The sequence below is a fragment of the Nomascus leucogenys genome, chromosome 18 (assembly GCF_006542625.1).
Source record: "Nomascus leucogenys isolate Asia chromosome 18, Asia_NLE_v1, whole genome shotgun sequence".
In the NCBI taxonomy this organism is placed as follows: Eukaryota; Metazoa; Chordata; class Mammalia; order Primates; family Hylobatidae; genus Nomascus; species Nomascus leucogenys.
In genome coordinates, this window is record NC_044398.1 from 12,115,503 (window position 1) to 12,129,524 (window position 14,022).

General features: G+C 39.8%; 1 protein-coding gene across 2 annotated transcripts in view; it reads left to right on the forward strand.

Moving 5' to 3' along the window:
- ARID5B (AT-rich interaction domain 5B) overlaps positions 1–14,022 on the forward strand; it is a 195,637-nt gene that overhangs the window by 149,919 nt on the left and 31,696 nt on the right. For both annotated transcript variants that reach the window (XM_003258231.4, XM_004091106.3), the window contains 2 exons: positions 4,856–5,057; positions 6,979–7,031. In XM_003258231.4, coding sequence (XP_003258279.1) covers positions 4,856–5,057; positions 6,979–7,031 — 255 coding nt within the window. The remainder of the gene's footprint in view (positions 1–4,855; positions 5,058–6,978; positions 7,032–14,022) is intronic.

Consider the following 14,022-nt stretch of genomic DNA (forward strand, 5'->3'; position numbering starts at 1 on the left):
AATGACAGTTCCTTGAAATTTGGACACCTCAGCCCTAGAATTGTCTACCTAGGACTTTGGTTTCCATCATCTTGAAGGATGTCAGCAGGAGGAGTTCATTCCCTACTATGTAGTTTGCAAGATCCTGCAGAATGGAGCAAGAAAGTTTTAAGACCATAACATTCAGCAGAGCCTACACTGTCCTTGCCTTCTGTTGGTGCCCAGCCCATCCTTCTTGGTTGACAGCATTTGTTTACTCCAGCATATTCTGTACCTGAGCCCGGCAGGATAAAGCTCCTTCCCATGCCACTTGGAATCACCACCAAGGTATGCCTCTGGGAATTTTACAGAACTCATACAACTGATCTGAAAGAGCAGACTGCCAATGTTTCTCTCCATGGAAGGCAGCTCAGAACTCACTGTTGGGTTCACAAAGCCGAGAAGAACAAGAGCCTGCTGTACAGATGGGCTGTATTTGATGTTCACTGACTTCTTAACAAGAAGGATAGAAGTCAGTCCTGGGTTTTCTAAGTGACACCTTTACCCCATCCCCGCAACAGTGCTGCCCGTCAGAATCTTTACAAAGAGATGGATCATTCTTCCACCGTTGGTGTTCAGTGGTGAACAGATGAATGTCATGCTGCAGTCAGCTCCTAGGGACTGGTCTAATGGCTTGGCTCTTTTCAGAGTCTTGGATTACAGTCATGCCTTGCTGCTTCCAGTGGGTCTGGCAAGACCACTTAAGCAAAAAGATCAGTAGGTATGAAGTATGACGAGCTTGTCTGTTGACACCAACAGACAGATGTAAAATCCCTACAGAATGAACAAGCCACATCTGGGACGAGGACAGTCATTAAAAAGCATGTGTGTCTTAATGCGGTCTTTTCTCATGAAACACTACAGCAGAGATTGTAAGTCTGTGACCATCTAATCATCTGTAGAATTGGAAGCAGCATCTCAGAGGACAGTGAGCTGTTTGACGTTGTGACCAAGACCCATGCGACTGTTTCTTTTTAAAAGTGCCTCAAACAGACCATTTCTAACTCAGTACCAACTTCATGCAGCTCCACACAGCAAAGCTCTTAGAGTGGGACCCACTGGGTTTGTTGTGTTCATGACTGGAAAAATAAGTCAAGTGATTTGCCGGTCGCCATCAAAACGTTGCACTCCCTCAATGAGAACATGAAAACTAGCTTTGCAAGACCATGTTTTCCAAGGGAGAGAGAATTACATGGCTCCCCAAAGACAGCAAGTGTCACGTGGGGAGGAAACTATCAATTCTTTGAAGATATCATGACTGTGTTCAGCCCAAATCCTGCCATTTTTTCTGGAATAATCTTAACGCAGTGAACCTGAGGCCCAGGCCTTTCATAGAGTGGTCTATAACAGAAATCTTCGTGGCATAGGACCCTAATAAAAGGCCTACATTGATAGAAGGCAAATTATTTTTAATATCCCATATGCATTTTTTGAAGGGCAGAAGTGTATTACAGGTGGTTTATATTCTAAAAGGAACAAAAAAGGAAACTGTGTGTTCATTTAAATCATAAACATACTTTCTATATTTCACAAATGTGATACTTTCATTATTTTCAGTATTTTTCCTCTCATTTGGTCCTCAGAACTATTCCCAGGGATTATCATTTTTGCTTTACTAAGGAAGAAACTGAGGGTCACCTAGCAAGTTGGCAACCAAACCAAGATTAGAACTCTGGCTTTTTGTATTGCTGGTTCAGCACATCTTACTGCCCCAGTTGAAGGCTGGATTAGTTATAACTCAGTCCCGTGGAAGGATGTGGTTAATATCAAATAGGTGGTGGATCATTGAAAACGTTAAATGTTGATTCTTTAATTAGCACCTCCTCAATCATTTTGGAAACCCCAAAGTACTTAGTGAACTCAACAGGTGTATGGTGTTCAGGTCAGGAAAAACAGATCTAGTAATTAACTGTCACCATCAAAAGGTTGGGCTTTCTTAGGTCAACATGAAGACTAGCTCCCATTTCCACTACCATCTGCACTGTAATAATTTAATAGATTGAAATGCTGAGAATGCTTTGGGTAAATGTAAAAACATATATAGAAAGGAACTTGATTTAGTCCTACCCAGAATCAGAATAATACCCTAAAGAGCTCATTTATGTTAACTGAAAAAAAAAAAAAAATTTATCAAGCTAGAACAAGAAAAGAAGCCTCTGTTCGCTTGTTCGCTTCTTACTAAGTACGTGGCCTCCCCAGGAACAGCATGCTGGCAAGCACACTGAGATTCAGGACAGAGTTCAGTAGGCAGCAGCCTGGCTTCACTTGGAGCCTTTGCTATGTAGCAGGGAGTCTGGGTTACTTTGGACCTGGTTCATGCACCCCTCTGTGTCTTCTTTCTGTTTCTGAGTGTTTCTGCACAGATGAGGAAGAGGGTTAAGCAGCTCTCAACACAAAGGAGCTCAAACCTTATTCTCCTTTTAACAGTGATTCTTCTGACCTAATAATATAGGTAGTTGGCCCATTATCACTGCAAATTTGAGACTCAATCCATTTTATACACAAACCTGAGAGATCTACGCCTTTATGTTATAAGAATGGGGTTTCGAGCGGGGCAGACCTGGGTTCTAAACCCAGAGGTCTGCCCCTTCCAAACCATACATGACCTCACTAAGCTCTAGTTTCCTCAACTGTAAAATGTGGCTAAATATCTCCCTTTTACAATTCTCAGGAACATTAAGGTAGAGTATGTGAAGCCCACAGCACTGTATCTAGCTCATTGTAGGTGCTCAATTGAAAACTGATTTCCTTCCCCTTTGCTCAATATACAATAGAAGGAATGGAGCTCCTTGACACAATGGAAACCCCCTAGATTTGTCTTTTACTTTTCATTTGATAAATCACATTTCTAAGTGGTAGGTTTCGTAATGCCTGGTAATAAGATAGGCTTTTTAATTAGAAGTTTGTTTTGATTACCAATTTAATATTTGCATTAAGAGTGTCAGAAAAGTATAACATTTAAAACCATAAGCCCTAAAGTAAGGCTGCCTGGGCTTAAATTCCAGACTCCCCACTTACTAACTAGGGCATGATCTTGTGATGTTGTACACGCTGCTCATCCTGTCTACCTCCGTTTCCTCATTTCTAATACGAAAATAATAACTACCTCATTCGGGTTGTGAGTATGAAATAACACATAAACAGCGTTGAGAATAGAGCCTGGCTGCCCAGGAAACACTCAGGAAGGGGTGGGAGGCAATACAAATTAAAACTGGAGTGATGTTATGATTTCAAGAAGCCATTAAATTATAGATTTCATCAGAACTTTAGATCCAACAGCCTCAAATTTGGCAGTGAAAAATGATGACAACATAAAGTTTCACAGGATGTTCGCCTTCATATAACGTTAGAGAGTACAAAATCAACATGCAAAAATTGTTTTAGTCCCGTTTCCACAGCCCTTAAAAGTTAAAATCTTACCTAGAAGCCCCATTGAATCAGTTTCATAGGAAGTTTTATCTTTGCAGGACCAGTTGAAAGATATTAAACTGTATGTGTTCACTTGAGAGAATAAGCAATGAAGAACTTTTGTGGAGAATGCACTTTCTTTTACTAAATAACCATAGTCTTTTCTGTTCTTAATGCTTAGGAAGGAGGAGCTGCAGGGAAAGAAAAAGGGTTTGAAATCCTATAATGGACAGCATTGTAGAATATGTGCGAAATTTTTATTCATAACATTTCCCCAGCACTTGCCCTCTTCTCTCCCGATGTCAGTTACGGAGATGTAAAGAATATTGGAATGTACACATTCCCCATGGGCGCACTTGAACTCAGAGTCTGACCCTTTGTACTTCCCCCTTTTACAATTAAAATAGCTTAGCAACTTAGCGTTATATTTAACGACCATCAAAGGCCTCTTGTAGAACATGGCAGTGAGGAGGGAAAGTTAGTTAGCCGCTCGATATGCCAAGTTCCCTATCTGCCTACAGTGTGGAAGGAAGAACATCTGGAGCCTTTACCGCCTTTTATTTTTTAATTATGGAGCTTTATACTCACTCTTCTTGGGTTTTTAGCTGACCTCTACTCTTTCTTTTGTGGCAAGTTAACATCTTATTCTTAGAGCTGACTGATAAAGCAAGAAGCTCTCATTAAACAGTGAGATCTTTTGTTTCCTACTGAGTGTGTACCCCCGCATCACCCTTGGGTGGCAAACAGCAGGGGCCTTGCTGGTATTGCTGATGCCAGCATCTGCTGGTATTGACTTGTTTTTCAAGGTTGCTGGAGAGAATAGCAACAAGAATGGTTTACTACAAAGAAATAGCCTTGCCTTTCATTTTGATACAAAGTATAAAATATGGTACTATTTGTTAAGGAGGCAGGGTTTGTTCAAGGACATTAACTGACGCTTCTCCTTAAGAAAATAAAATGTATTAATATAGAGAGACAAAAGAATGTTTCTACCAGACTCAAAGCCTATCTCTCATTTCTCATCAACATACTTGTCAGGAGTCTAAAAGAAGCTGGCATTGTTTGGCAAACTATGACCCACTGGCTGGTAATTTCTGTCAATAAAGTTTTATTGGAACACAGCCACACCCATTTGTTAACATATTGCTGATGCCTGCTGTCCTACTAGAGTTGAATAGTTGCAACAGAGACTGTATGACCCAGAAGCCTACAATATTTACGATGTGACCCTTTACACAAATTTGACATCCCCTGGCCTCAGACAATTCATCTTCAGTGATGCCTCTGAAAAGCTATTAAAAGCAGGGATAATTTACTGGTTCACCCTTAGCACTCACTGAAAAGTGTCACTGGCTCTGTCACTAGCTGTGTCTTGGTAAGCATCCTAGGACTGTGCCTCGTCTGATGTGGCGTATTTTCCCTTTTCCAGGTGAAATGTGAGGCCAGGTCAGCCTTGACCAAGCCGAAGAATAACCATAACTGTAAAAAAGTCTCAAATGAAGAAAAACCAAAGGTTGCCATTGGTGAAGAGTGCAGGGCAGATGAACAAGCCTTCTTGGTGGCACTTTATAAATACATGAAAGAAAGGAAAACGCCAATAGAACGAATACCCTATTTAGGTTTTAAACAGAGTGAGTATACTTGTTTTCATTTCTGAATTATCAGAGCTGCTCAGATTCTTGCAATTGGAAAAAATAATTTTGACTCAGGATTATGTTGAACTCCTAATCTGGGGATAGTGCTCTCTGTTTATACTAAATCCATAAATGTTCCAGGCCAAGAATTTTTTCCCTGCCTTTTTCCGCTACATTGTTCCCTTCTGGGACAGTTGCAGTGAGATATTTATAGGCTTGAATCCACTGATTATGACTGGAAATAGACATGTTGAAAGTTTCTCATTTTCTGTTTTGTCAGTCTTGAGTGTCTGTGACGCCTTTCTTGTGAGATAATAATATGACGTAGCTTTATCAGGCACAGATGTTGCCTGTGAAAAAAACAGCGTTTAAAAGGAGGACATTTAAAGATGGACAAAACAACCACAAAAACACATTTCCTAAGCCCCAAATGTGTTAAAAGATAACAAAAATCCAACTTCACAGAAAACAAGAAATGCACAAATTGGAACAGAAGGCCTAATTTTGAATTACTTTGACACGTACATTTAAATTTAAGTGTCATTGTATATTTGTTAAGGAGAACGGGAAACTCATAGCCAAACAGAATTCCAAATCAAAAGAGAAGAAATCCAGATCCTGCCTTGATTTTGCAACTGAATATATATTTTGTCTCTGTCTGGATTTAGTGGTGCACAAAGCAATGAGCCTCTGGCTTGAAATAGTATTTTCTCCAAACGTATCTTCCTAGATTAAAACCATGTGTCATTTTGATGAAGAATGTCAAACCTGTGTGTTTTACATAACAATTTACATACCTAATAGCAATTGGCACTGATTGCAAGAGAACACTCGCAGCCATTATAAACTTATATAACTACGAATGATTACAATGTTTGTCTGAAAACTGGTTGCTTGAAATAGAAGTAAAATTAATGTACTATGAACAGCTTTGTTGCATTATGCATTGGTTCAGATTAAATCAAGGCCAAGGCAGGGCTCTTGATAGCTCTGAAGTAGTGCAAGGTTCAATGAGGCTTTGCGAACATGTTGTGTCAAAGAGCCTTTAAAAATAAAAATCATTTTATTCTTCATTTCCCTTACCAAGGAATCACTTGAAGTTCAATTTTCCCCTCATGTAAAAAAATCAAATCCATAGCAGTCCCATTCCATGGTATTTGGTATAAATGAACAGGGTTGCTAGCAATTTGGTATAGTTGTTTAACAGCATAAACATATACAAACTCTGCCAAGAGAAATCTGTTTGAAAAAAATATATTTGCAACATCACACAGGCCAGTTAGGGGACTAAGTGGGTTCATGATTCAATTCCTCTCTGAATGAATGTCTTCCTTCCCTTTTATCTGTTGTATCACTGTGGCCTCCATGTGAAATATTTGTTTTCCTACTCACTGCCAGCCACCATATGTTGGTGAAATACTGTATGAACCTTTAATATAGTGCTGCCATCAGACATTCTATTAAGAAGGTAATCATATATTAAAGTGGCTGTTATTTATTGATTATGGAGAGTTCTTATCTGAGAGAAGCTCTATATATTACTGTTTAATCTATGGCATCTTTCTAAGGGTCGAACAAGACCAACCCCAGTTTTGAGAGCCCACACTTTTTCCCAAAGACATCTAATTTAGCCTCTCTTGCTCTGCTGCTGACAGTAGGACTAAAACTCTTGCCTTTATCCTAAAAGTAGAACCATTTTTGTAGCTTTATGACTGTTTCTTAAGAAGTGTTTTAAGTGGTAATAATAGATTCTGTTGTCGAATGCCCTTTGGGCAAATTGTTTCCTAAGAACTTAGCTCTCTGGGGTACGTTAGTATTTCTTTTTTTCTCTTTCTCATTGAAAAAAATGTTTTAATTGACATTTCTTGGAAATATGTTAATGCAATGCTTATCTAAATACTTATTGTCCCTCTAACAGTTAACCTTTGGACTATGTTTCAAGCTGCTCAAAAACTGGGAGGATATGAAACAGTAAGTGTTTAAGCAACTTAAATGAAATAATTTTGCAATCTAACTTTTCCCCTCTCTTTGACTAAAATGGAGAACATGCAAGGGCAAACCATCACTGACTGCCTTTTCAAATGGCTCTACACTTTTGGGGGTTTATTGGGCCGCTTTGGAAACAGTCCCAATTAGTTCCAGGTTTGGCAAAATTGTAAACTTGTCGTAAAAACTACAAGTGGAAAACATATGTAACTCTCCCCTGTCAGGGAAATTAGTTGGGTCTGTAATTTTTTCCCATGTTGAGAAAGGGCTATTATTGTACAACAAGCCAAGATTGCATAAAAGAAATTTCCCTTGGCAACATACCTGACATCTGTTCATGTCTAATATGGGAAATGTATTAAAGGCTTTCAAAAGTAATCAGTATTGGCCATTAAGGAATAGAATGCAGCAGAATCTCCTCTCATTCTAGGGCAAAGAAGCTTTATTAGACAAGGGTCAGTGCTGCATAAACAGGAAGTTATCAAACTTATTCAGAACAGGCTCTGACACTCTTTATCAGCTAATTCTAACTGACAGCAATGGGTTATTTTTAGCCCACAGGAAAATTTGATGGCCACGGATTTTTACAGCATGTATTTTGAACCAATGAAACGTTAGAGCAACAAACTGAGATTAAAATCTTTAAATAAGAAAGAGCTGCATAAATATAGCCCACAGAGATGACATCTGTAATAAAATCAATTGACATAGGAAGATGTTGTCATTGGGAATATTTTCTCCTCCACACAATGATCAGATTAAGTTGTGTAGTTTCTTCTTGCAATTGAATAAGAAATTATTTTTTCATTCCCTAAGAAGTAATCTGGGATATCTCAGTACCATAGTAAAATGACAGTAAGACACACAAAGTCAAGAAAATGAAATTCATTTTAGCCCAAACGTAATAACCAGTGCCAGATAAAGCACATTGTTCCACAAACTAATATAATGGTTTGATGTACGGGTCTTGGGATGGGGAAGGAGGACAAGCATTATGTGGTTCAGATAATCTGGTATTTTCTGTTGAGCTATCTGCTATGAATTCTGACTAAAAATTCTTTGATATGAGTAATATGTGCTTGCAATATGTTTCATATATGGGGTATGTACACATGTTTATAAAGAAATATAGTCACATGGACTACATATAAAATGTGCATTTCACATACATAAATTTACTTGAAATATTTATTTTATCAAGTGACCTATGTAAAAATTGTAATTTTTCACTTAGTTGAGTCTGTTGATAGGCTCAGGATATGAACTCCTTGCCACTGTAGCTCATAATTTATGGCAAAATCTTGAGCTAATTATAGCCCTCATTCATGTAAAAAAAATGGTAACTTATTCAGGGTTAGTCTCATAAACGTAGAAGTCAACCCCATAGGCTAGACTTCCAAGTCTAGCTTTTAATGTTTAGAATAGGAATATACATTTTTATATGAACTATGACTGCAGATAGTTATATGATATTGAACAATATTATGAAATGACTTTTCACACTCTGGAACTTTTTGTTATTCACTGATAGGGAGAGTGCCAACAATTTCACAGAATCAGTTTTTCCTGCGTTTGTGTCTTCTGTATCTTCAGAAAGATTTTTTTTCCATGCAACAGCAAATCGATGTAGAATGTACAGAAGAAACTTTGATAAATTTCAGGGCATTTGCAGTACTCTTTGAACAGATAGTATTTATCCTTTTGTTGGATGAATGAATGACCACACAATCAGCAAAACACCTGACCACATATTTACTGAGTACCTTAAGTGTACGAGGCATTGTTTCAGACACTGTTAGATGCAAGGTTTCAGTCAGGCCAGTAATTTCAGTCCTTAAGTTGCTTACCATCCAAGAGAGGCAATAATGATCAAACAAGCTGGAAAAAGATCAGTGCCCTACGCAGGTAAACTACTTACTCACGCAGAGATGAGAGAAGGAAGGCTTGATGGCTTTGAGGCCATTTGGGAAGAATTCTGGGGAATGGATAGAATTTAGACGTGAATGATGGATTATGCCTTCCAGAAAGAGAGAATGAATCAAATAAGGGAAAATATGTGGAGGTAGAATAAATTTGGGTATGGAGAGTTTGAAAAACATAAAATAGAGTGACGAGGTGGCTGGGACAAGTGGCCCTGAAGGGAAATTTCTAGAGAGAAGGATGGAGAGAAGATGGAACCAAGTGAGGAAAGTCCTCCGATGGTAGCTGCCTGATGTTAGGCCTTCAGATGCTAGGCCCTTTCATGCTGAGCCCCCAGATGCTATGCCCTCCCATGCCATGCCCCAAAGTTATTCATTAGGCTGTGGGAAATACGGAAAGTTGCCAGCTCCCCATCTCTGGTGATAAGAGTCGCTCCTCTTTCTGGTACTGTGTGGGCGCCTTCTCAATGGGAAATTTATGCCCTCCTTTTAGGCAGATAGGCAGATAAGGGGAGGGCAGAGAACTCTTCCTGCATCTGTTGGATCTCTATTGCCCTCATCTCAAAATAATCTTTATGCCAACGTGGCATAATTTAGGGGCGACATATTCTGATCCCCTTCACTGGGGCTGGGGAATATGGAAGATCAAATTGGCATCTGCTCTCCATCTGGTCATGAACAGAATTTTAAAAGGCATTTCTGCTTCATCCCTTCCTCATTTCCTTCCTTCCTTCTTCCTTTTTCTTTCTTTCTTTTTAAATGTTTCATGCTATAGATTGGCCCTGCAGATACTTAAGTTTGCCACCACCATTCTACATTTAAGCTTCTGAACCTCCTATAATTACAGAATACATTTTTCTCTTGGCATATTTTGACTAATAAAACTGTGAGATGTTCAATGGGCATTGAATTTTGAAGTCAGTCCAGGAGATGTACAAATAATATCCAAAGTCTGAAGGCTTAAGTTGTCATTCACAGAGTTACTAGAGGACACTTATTTTTGACATGATCTGATATCAGAAATGAGTGTAGACTTATAGTTATTTAGAACTCAAAAGAGATCTTAGGGTCTTCTAGATCAGTGGCTCCTAAAAGCTACTCAAGAATAGGGCTCATGTTTTTATTATTTTTATTTTTTTTTATTTTTTTTTTTGAGACGGAGTCTCGCTCTGTCGCCCAGGCTGGAGTGCAGTGGCACAATCTCGGCTCACTGCAAGCTCCGCCTCCCGGGTTCACGCCATTCTCCTGCCTCAGCCTCTCCAAGTAGCTGGGACTACAGGCGCCCGCCACCACGCCCGGCTAATTTTTTGTATTTTTAGTAGAGACGGGGTTTCACCGTGGTCTCGATCTCCTGACCTCGTGATCCGCCCGCCTCGGCCTCCCAAAGTGCTGGGATTACAAGTGTGAGCCACCGCGCCCAGCCAGGGCTCATGTTTTTAATGGAGAACTTTAAGTGGTTGTTTAGACCCCCACCCCAAGATATAAACTGTGGTGGGGCATGGGCCTGAGAAGCAGAGAATCCTTTTCTTTTAAGCTGCCCAGGTGATGTTAATTCAAATCCAGTGATAACAGTGATAAGTAACACTTAGCCAAGTGTTTCCCATGGCTCTTAGCTTCAGAATGTGACCCCTATCTAAGTCAAGTATCAAAGATTTTTCTTTATGCCATTACTACAGAAACAGGCTAGAATACTCATATTCCTTCGGCTCAAGAGCAGCAAAGAGTTTCTGACAAGTATTTTTGCATTTGGTAAAATGGTAGTCTAAGTTGGAACTCAGCAAACTATTTTTATTTTTAATGAGGGGAAGTGTAGAACTGTAGTACTCTCAAATTAATTTTTCTCAAATTGGCCTTTGTGCAAAAAAAAAAAAAAATAAGTATGCCTGCTGTGCCCCAGTTCATAGCCTCATTTTACAAGCGAGAAAACTGAGGCACTGGGAGATGAAATGAGTTGCATGGGATCATCATGGCTTTCTTCAAATTCTGACTCGCTGAGAATTTGGTACACAATTGTCTCACCCTCTGTAGCATTACTGAAAGAGATTTATAAATGATTATTCTTTGTGCTTTCCATTCCTAGCAATCTCTAAAATGCTGCCTACGTATTTGGGGCAATGTTTTGGGGAAAGGATCTGATAACCTGCCTTTTGTAGCATCTTTTATTCTGTTTTGTAGCATCTTTTAGTCTGTTCTTTGTATTTAACATTGTAGCATCTTTTAGTCTGTTTTTTGTATCTAACATGAGCTTTACCAGATGTACTAATTACTAGCTGAGATTTTTATCTGATTCTTGAGAACAAAGTGTGTGAATTCAGGAGATGAGTCAAGAAGTATGGATAATGTAAATATTCAATAATAGTAAAAAACTGCAAGTATAAAAGCTGTAGATGTATTGCTTCTGCGGTTAACTTGTGATTGGATAAAGACATCTCTCTGGAATCCCTTCTGGTTATAAAAAGAGGCCATCTTAATTGGCTTGTTTTTGTTTGTGGTTATAAACTATTCCAAACCTTCTGGTTTGAATTGCGGATTATGGATTATTTCATTTCAGTCCTCCACAACCATCAAATTGAATTAAAAAAAAAAAAAAAGAGGAGCAGAAGTTTCATTGTAAGCCTTTATAGCATTTGACTAATGACTATATGCAATTATCTCAGTCTCTTCTGCCTTTGCTGGAAATATATAGAGTGTTTCTTCATCCTTAGGTTGAGAGAGCATACATATATTGAATGGATTTGATTTCCTACAAAACGATATTCTGGCATTTTGATTAATTGACGAGGACCCTTCCTTTGCAATGTACCCAACTTTTCCTTCCAAACATTAGAATATGGATCACCTACATTTGAAGAGGCAGAGCTGGATAAGTCTTTGCTGATGAACTAAAGAGGCCTTCACTTCAGTGTCTGGTGAAGCAATTAATGCTGGAAGAGTAGCTTGGGGTATTACCAGGATGCAGCATATGGCGGTCCGTTGCTAAAGTGATTTCCATTTGGCTAACCACTTGATGGCAAGCCAGAGGCAATATCTGGAGAGAAGGTAGAGTTGGGAAATGGGTCTTGAGTACATCTTGTCCTCAAGGCACAGGGGTGATACACAGTGGTGCCTTCTAAGAATGTCAGTTAGCAACCCTTTCTCCTCCCACCAGTGAGACAGGGCCATCGTTTTTCATCTGGAAGAAGCCGCTTTCCGTGCTGAAAGGATTAGGCTTTGACATCAAATTCTGGCTTTGACATCATTTTTAAAACATCCTCTGAATCTAACTCTAGTTTTCTGGACAGGCAAAGCCTCTTGCTTAAATTCAAAATTCTCCAGGCCAAAGATGATGTCATGTAGTTTTGAAAGGCTCCAGTTCCTGGAGTACTACCAGGAAGAGAAAGTCATCTTCCTTGAATTCAGTCCACCCTCAAGGTGTCCTGAGAAAGAAGCTGTTTCTCAGAACAGCCCAGGCAACATTGCTTTCAGGCAAACTCTTCTCTTGACTTCATATTTCCTACACATTCTTAAGCCATTGCAAGAGCTTAAATCCGAAAGATTTCTGATACCTATTTCCTCACCAGACTGCAAAAATACCAGAATTATTTCATTCCTGCAGCCTCAAAGATAGAGAAATCAAGGCTCCAAGAGCATGTCTTGAGTTAAAATAGTGATTTTCCACTTTTTTTAAGTGACAGGATATTTTCATCCAATAAAACTGGAAGGGACAGATTATTTTTCCACTCACCAGACCAGTCTTCTTGGCCAGGTGGGCAGTGTGGAGAGTTACTTTCAGGCTACCTTTAAAATGCTACCTGGGTTCTAAAGACAATTTATTTTTTTGTTGGTTTTTTGTTTGTTTTTGTTTTGTTTGAGGCGGTGTCCCTCTCTGTGTTGCCCAGGCTGGAGTGCAGTGGCATGATCTTGGCTCACTGCAACCTCCGCCTCCCATATTCCAGTGATTCTCCTGCCTCAGCCTCCTGAGTAGCTGGGATTACAGGCACCCACCACCACACCCAGCTAATTTTTGTGTTTTTAGTAGAGACAAAGTTTCACCATGTTGGCCAAGCTGGTCTCAAACTCCTGACCTCAGATGATCCACCCGTCTCAGCCTCCCAAAGTGCTGGGATTACAGGCGTGAGCCACCATGCCTGGCCTCTAAAGACAGTTTGAAAACTACTATATTTATAAGCAACGAAAATTTTATGAACATAGTAGGTGTGGAGTGCTTTTCACAGAGTCTCTTGGGTCTTAACCTACACTAGGGAGAAATAACTTTCAAATGTCTTCAAAGAGAGATTAAATCTCACATGCACCTAGATTGGTTTGTTTTACTTGGGTGTAGTCTGCTCAGTTTTTCATCTTGCGTTATGGTTAATTGTGTGAAGTTATGCTTCCCACTAAATTATGAACCCTTGAAAGCAGTAACATCTCTTTCTTTTTGTGACACCATCTCACACTCTACCCTCCATCCCTTCCTCTGCACAGGCATAGTGCCCGAAAATGGTAAGCATTGGTGGATGGTGATGTGAATCTGTCATCTAATTGAGGACCTTGAAGAGGAGGCACAGCCCAAAAGAAATAACTGTGTGGATGAATTTGGCTATTTTCTTTAGGAAACAAAGAGCCAGGCCAGGCGCGGTGGCTCATGCCTGTAATCCCAGCACTTTGGGAGGCCGAGATGGGCAGATCATGAGGTCAGGAGATTGAGACCATCCTGGCTGACACGGTGAAACCCCGTCTTGACTAAAAATACAAAAAAATTAGCCAGGCATGGTGGCGGGCACCTGTGGTCCCAGCTACTCAGGAGGCTGAGGCAGGAGAATAGTGTGAACCTGGGAGGCGGAGCTTGTAGTGAGCCGAGATTGCACCACTGCACTCCAGCCTGGGCGACAGAGTGAGACTCTGTCTCAAAAAAAAAAAAAAAAAGGAAACAAAGAGCCAGAAGTTCTCTGTTCCCCTAAAAACCTAATATAATAGAAGGTCAGGTTGAAACATGAATTATAACCAAGATGCCTGAGGCTCAGTGAGAGAGTTGATCAAACTAGCCCCTTGATTAGATCAAATTTTCCAGCTGATTG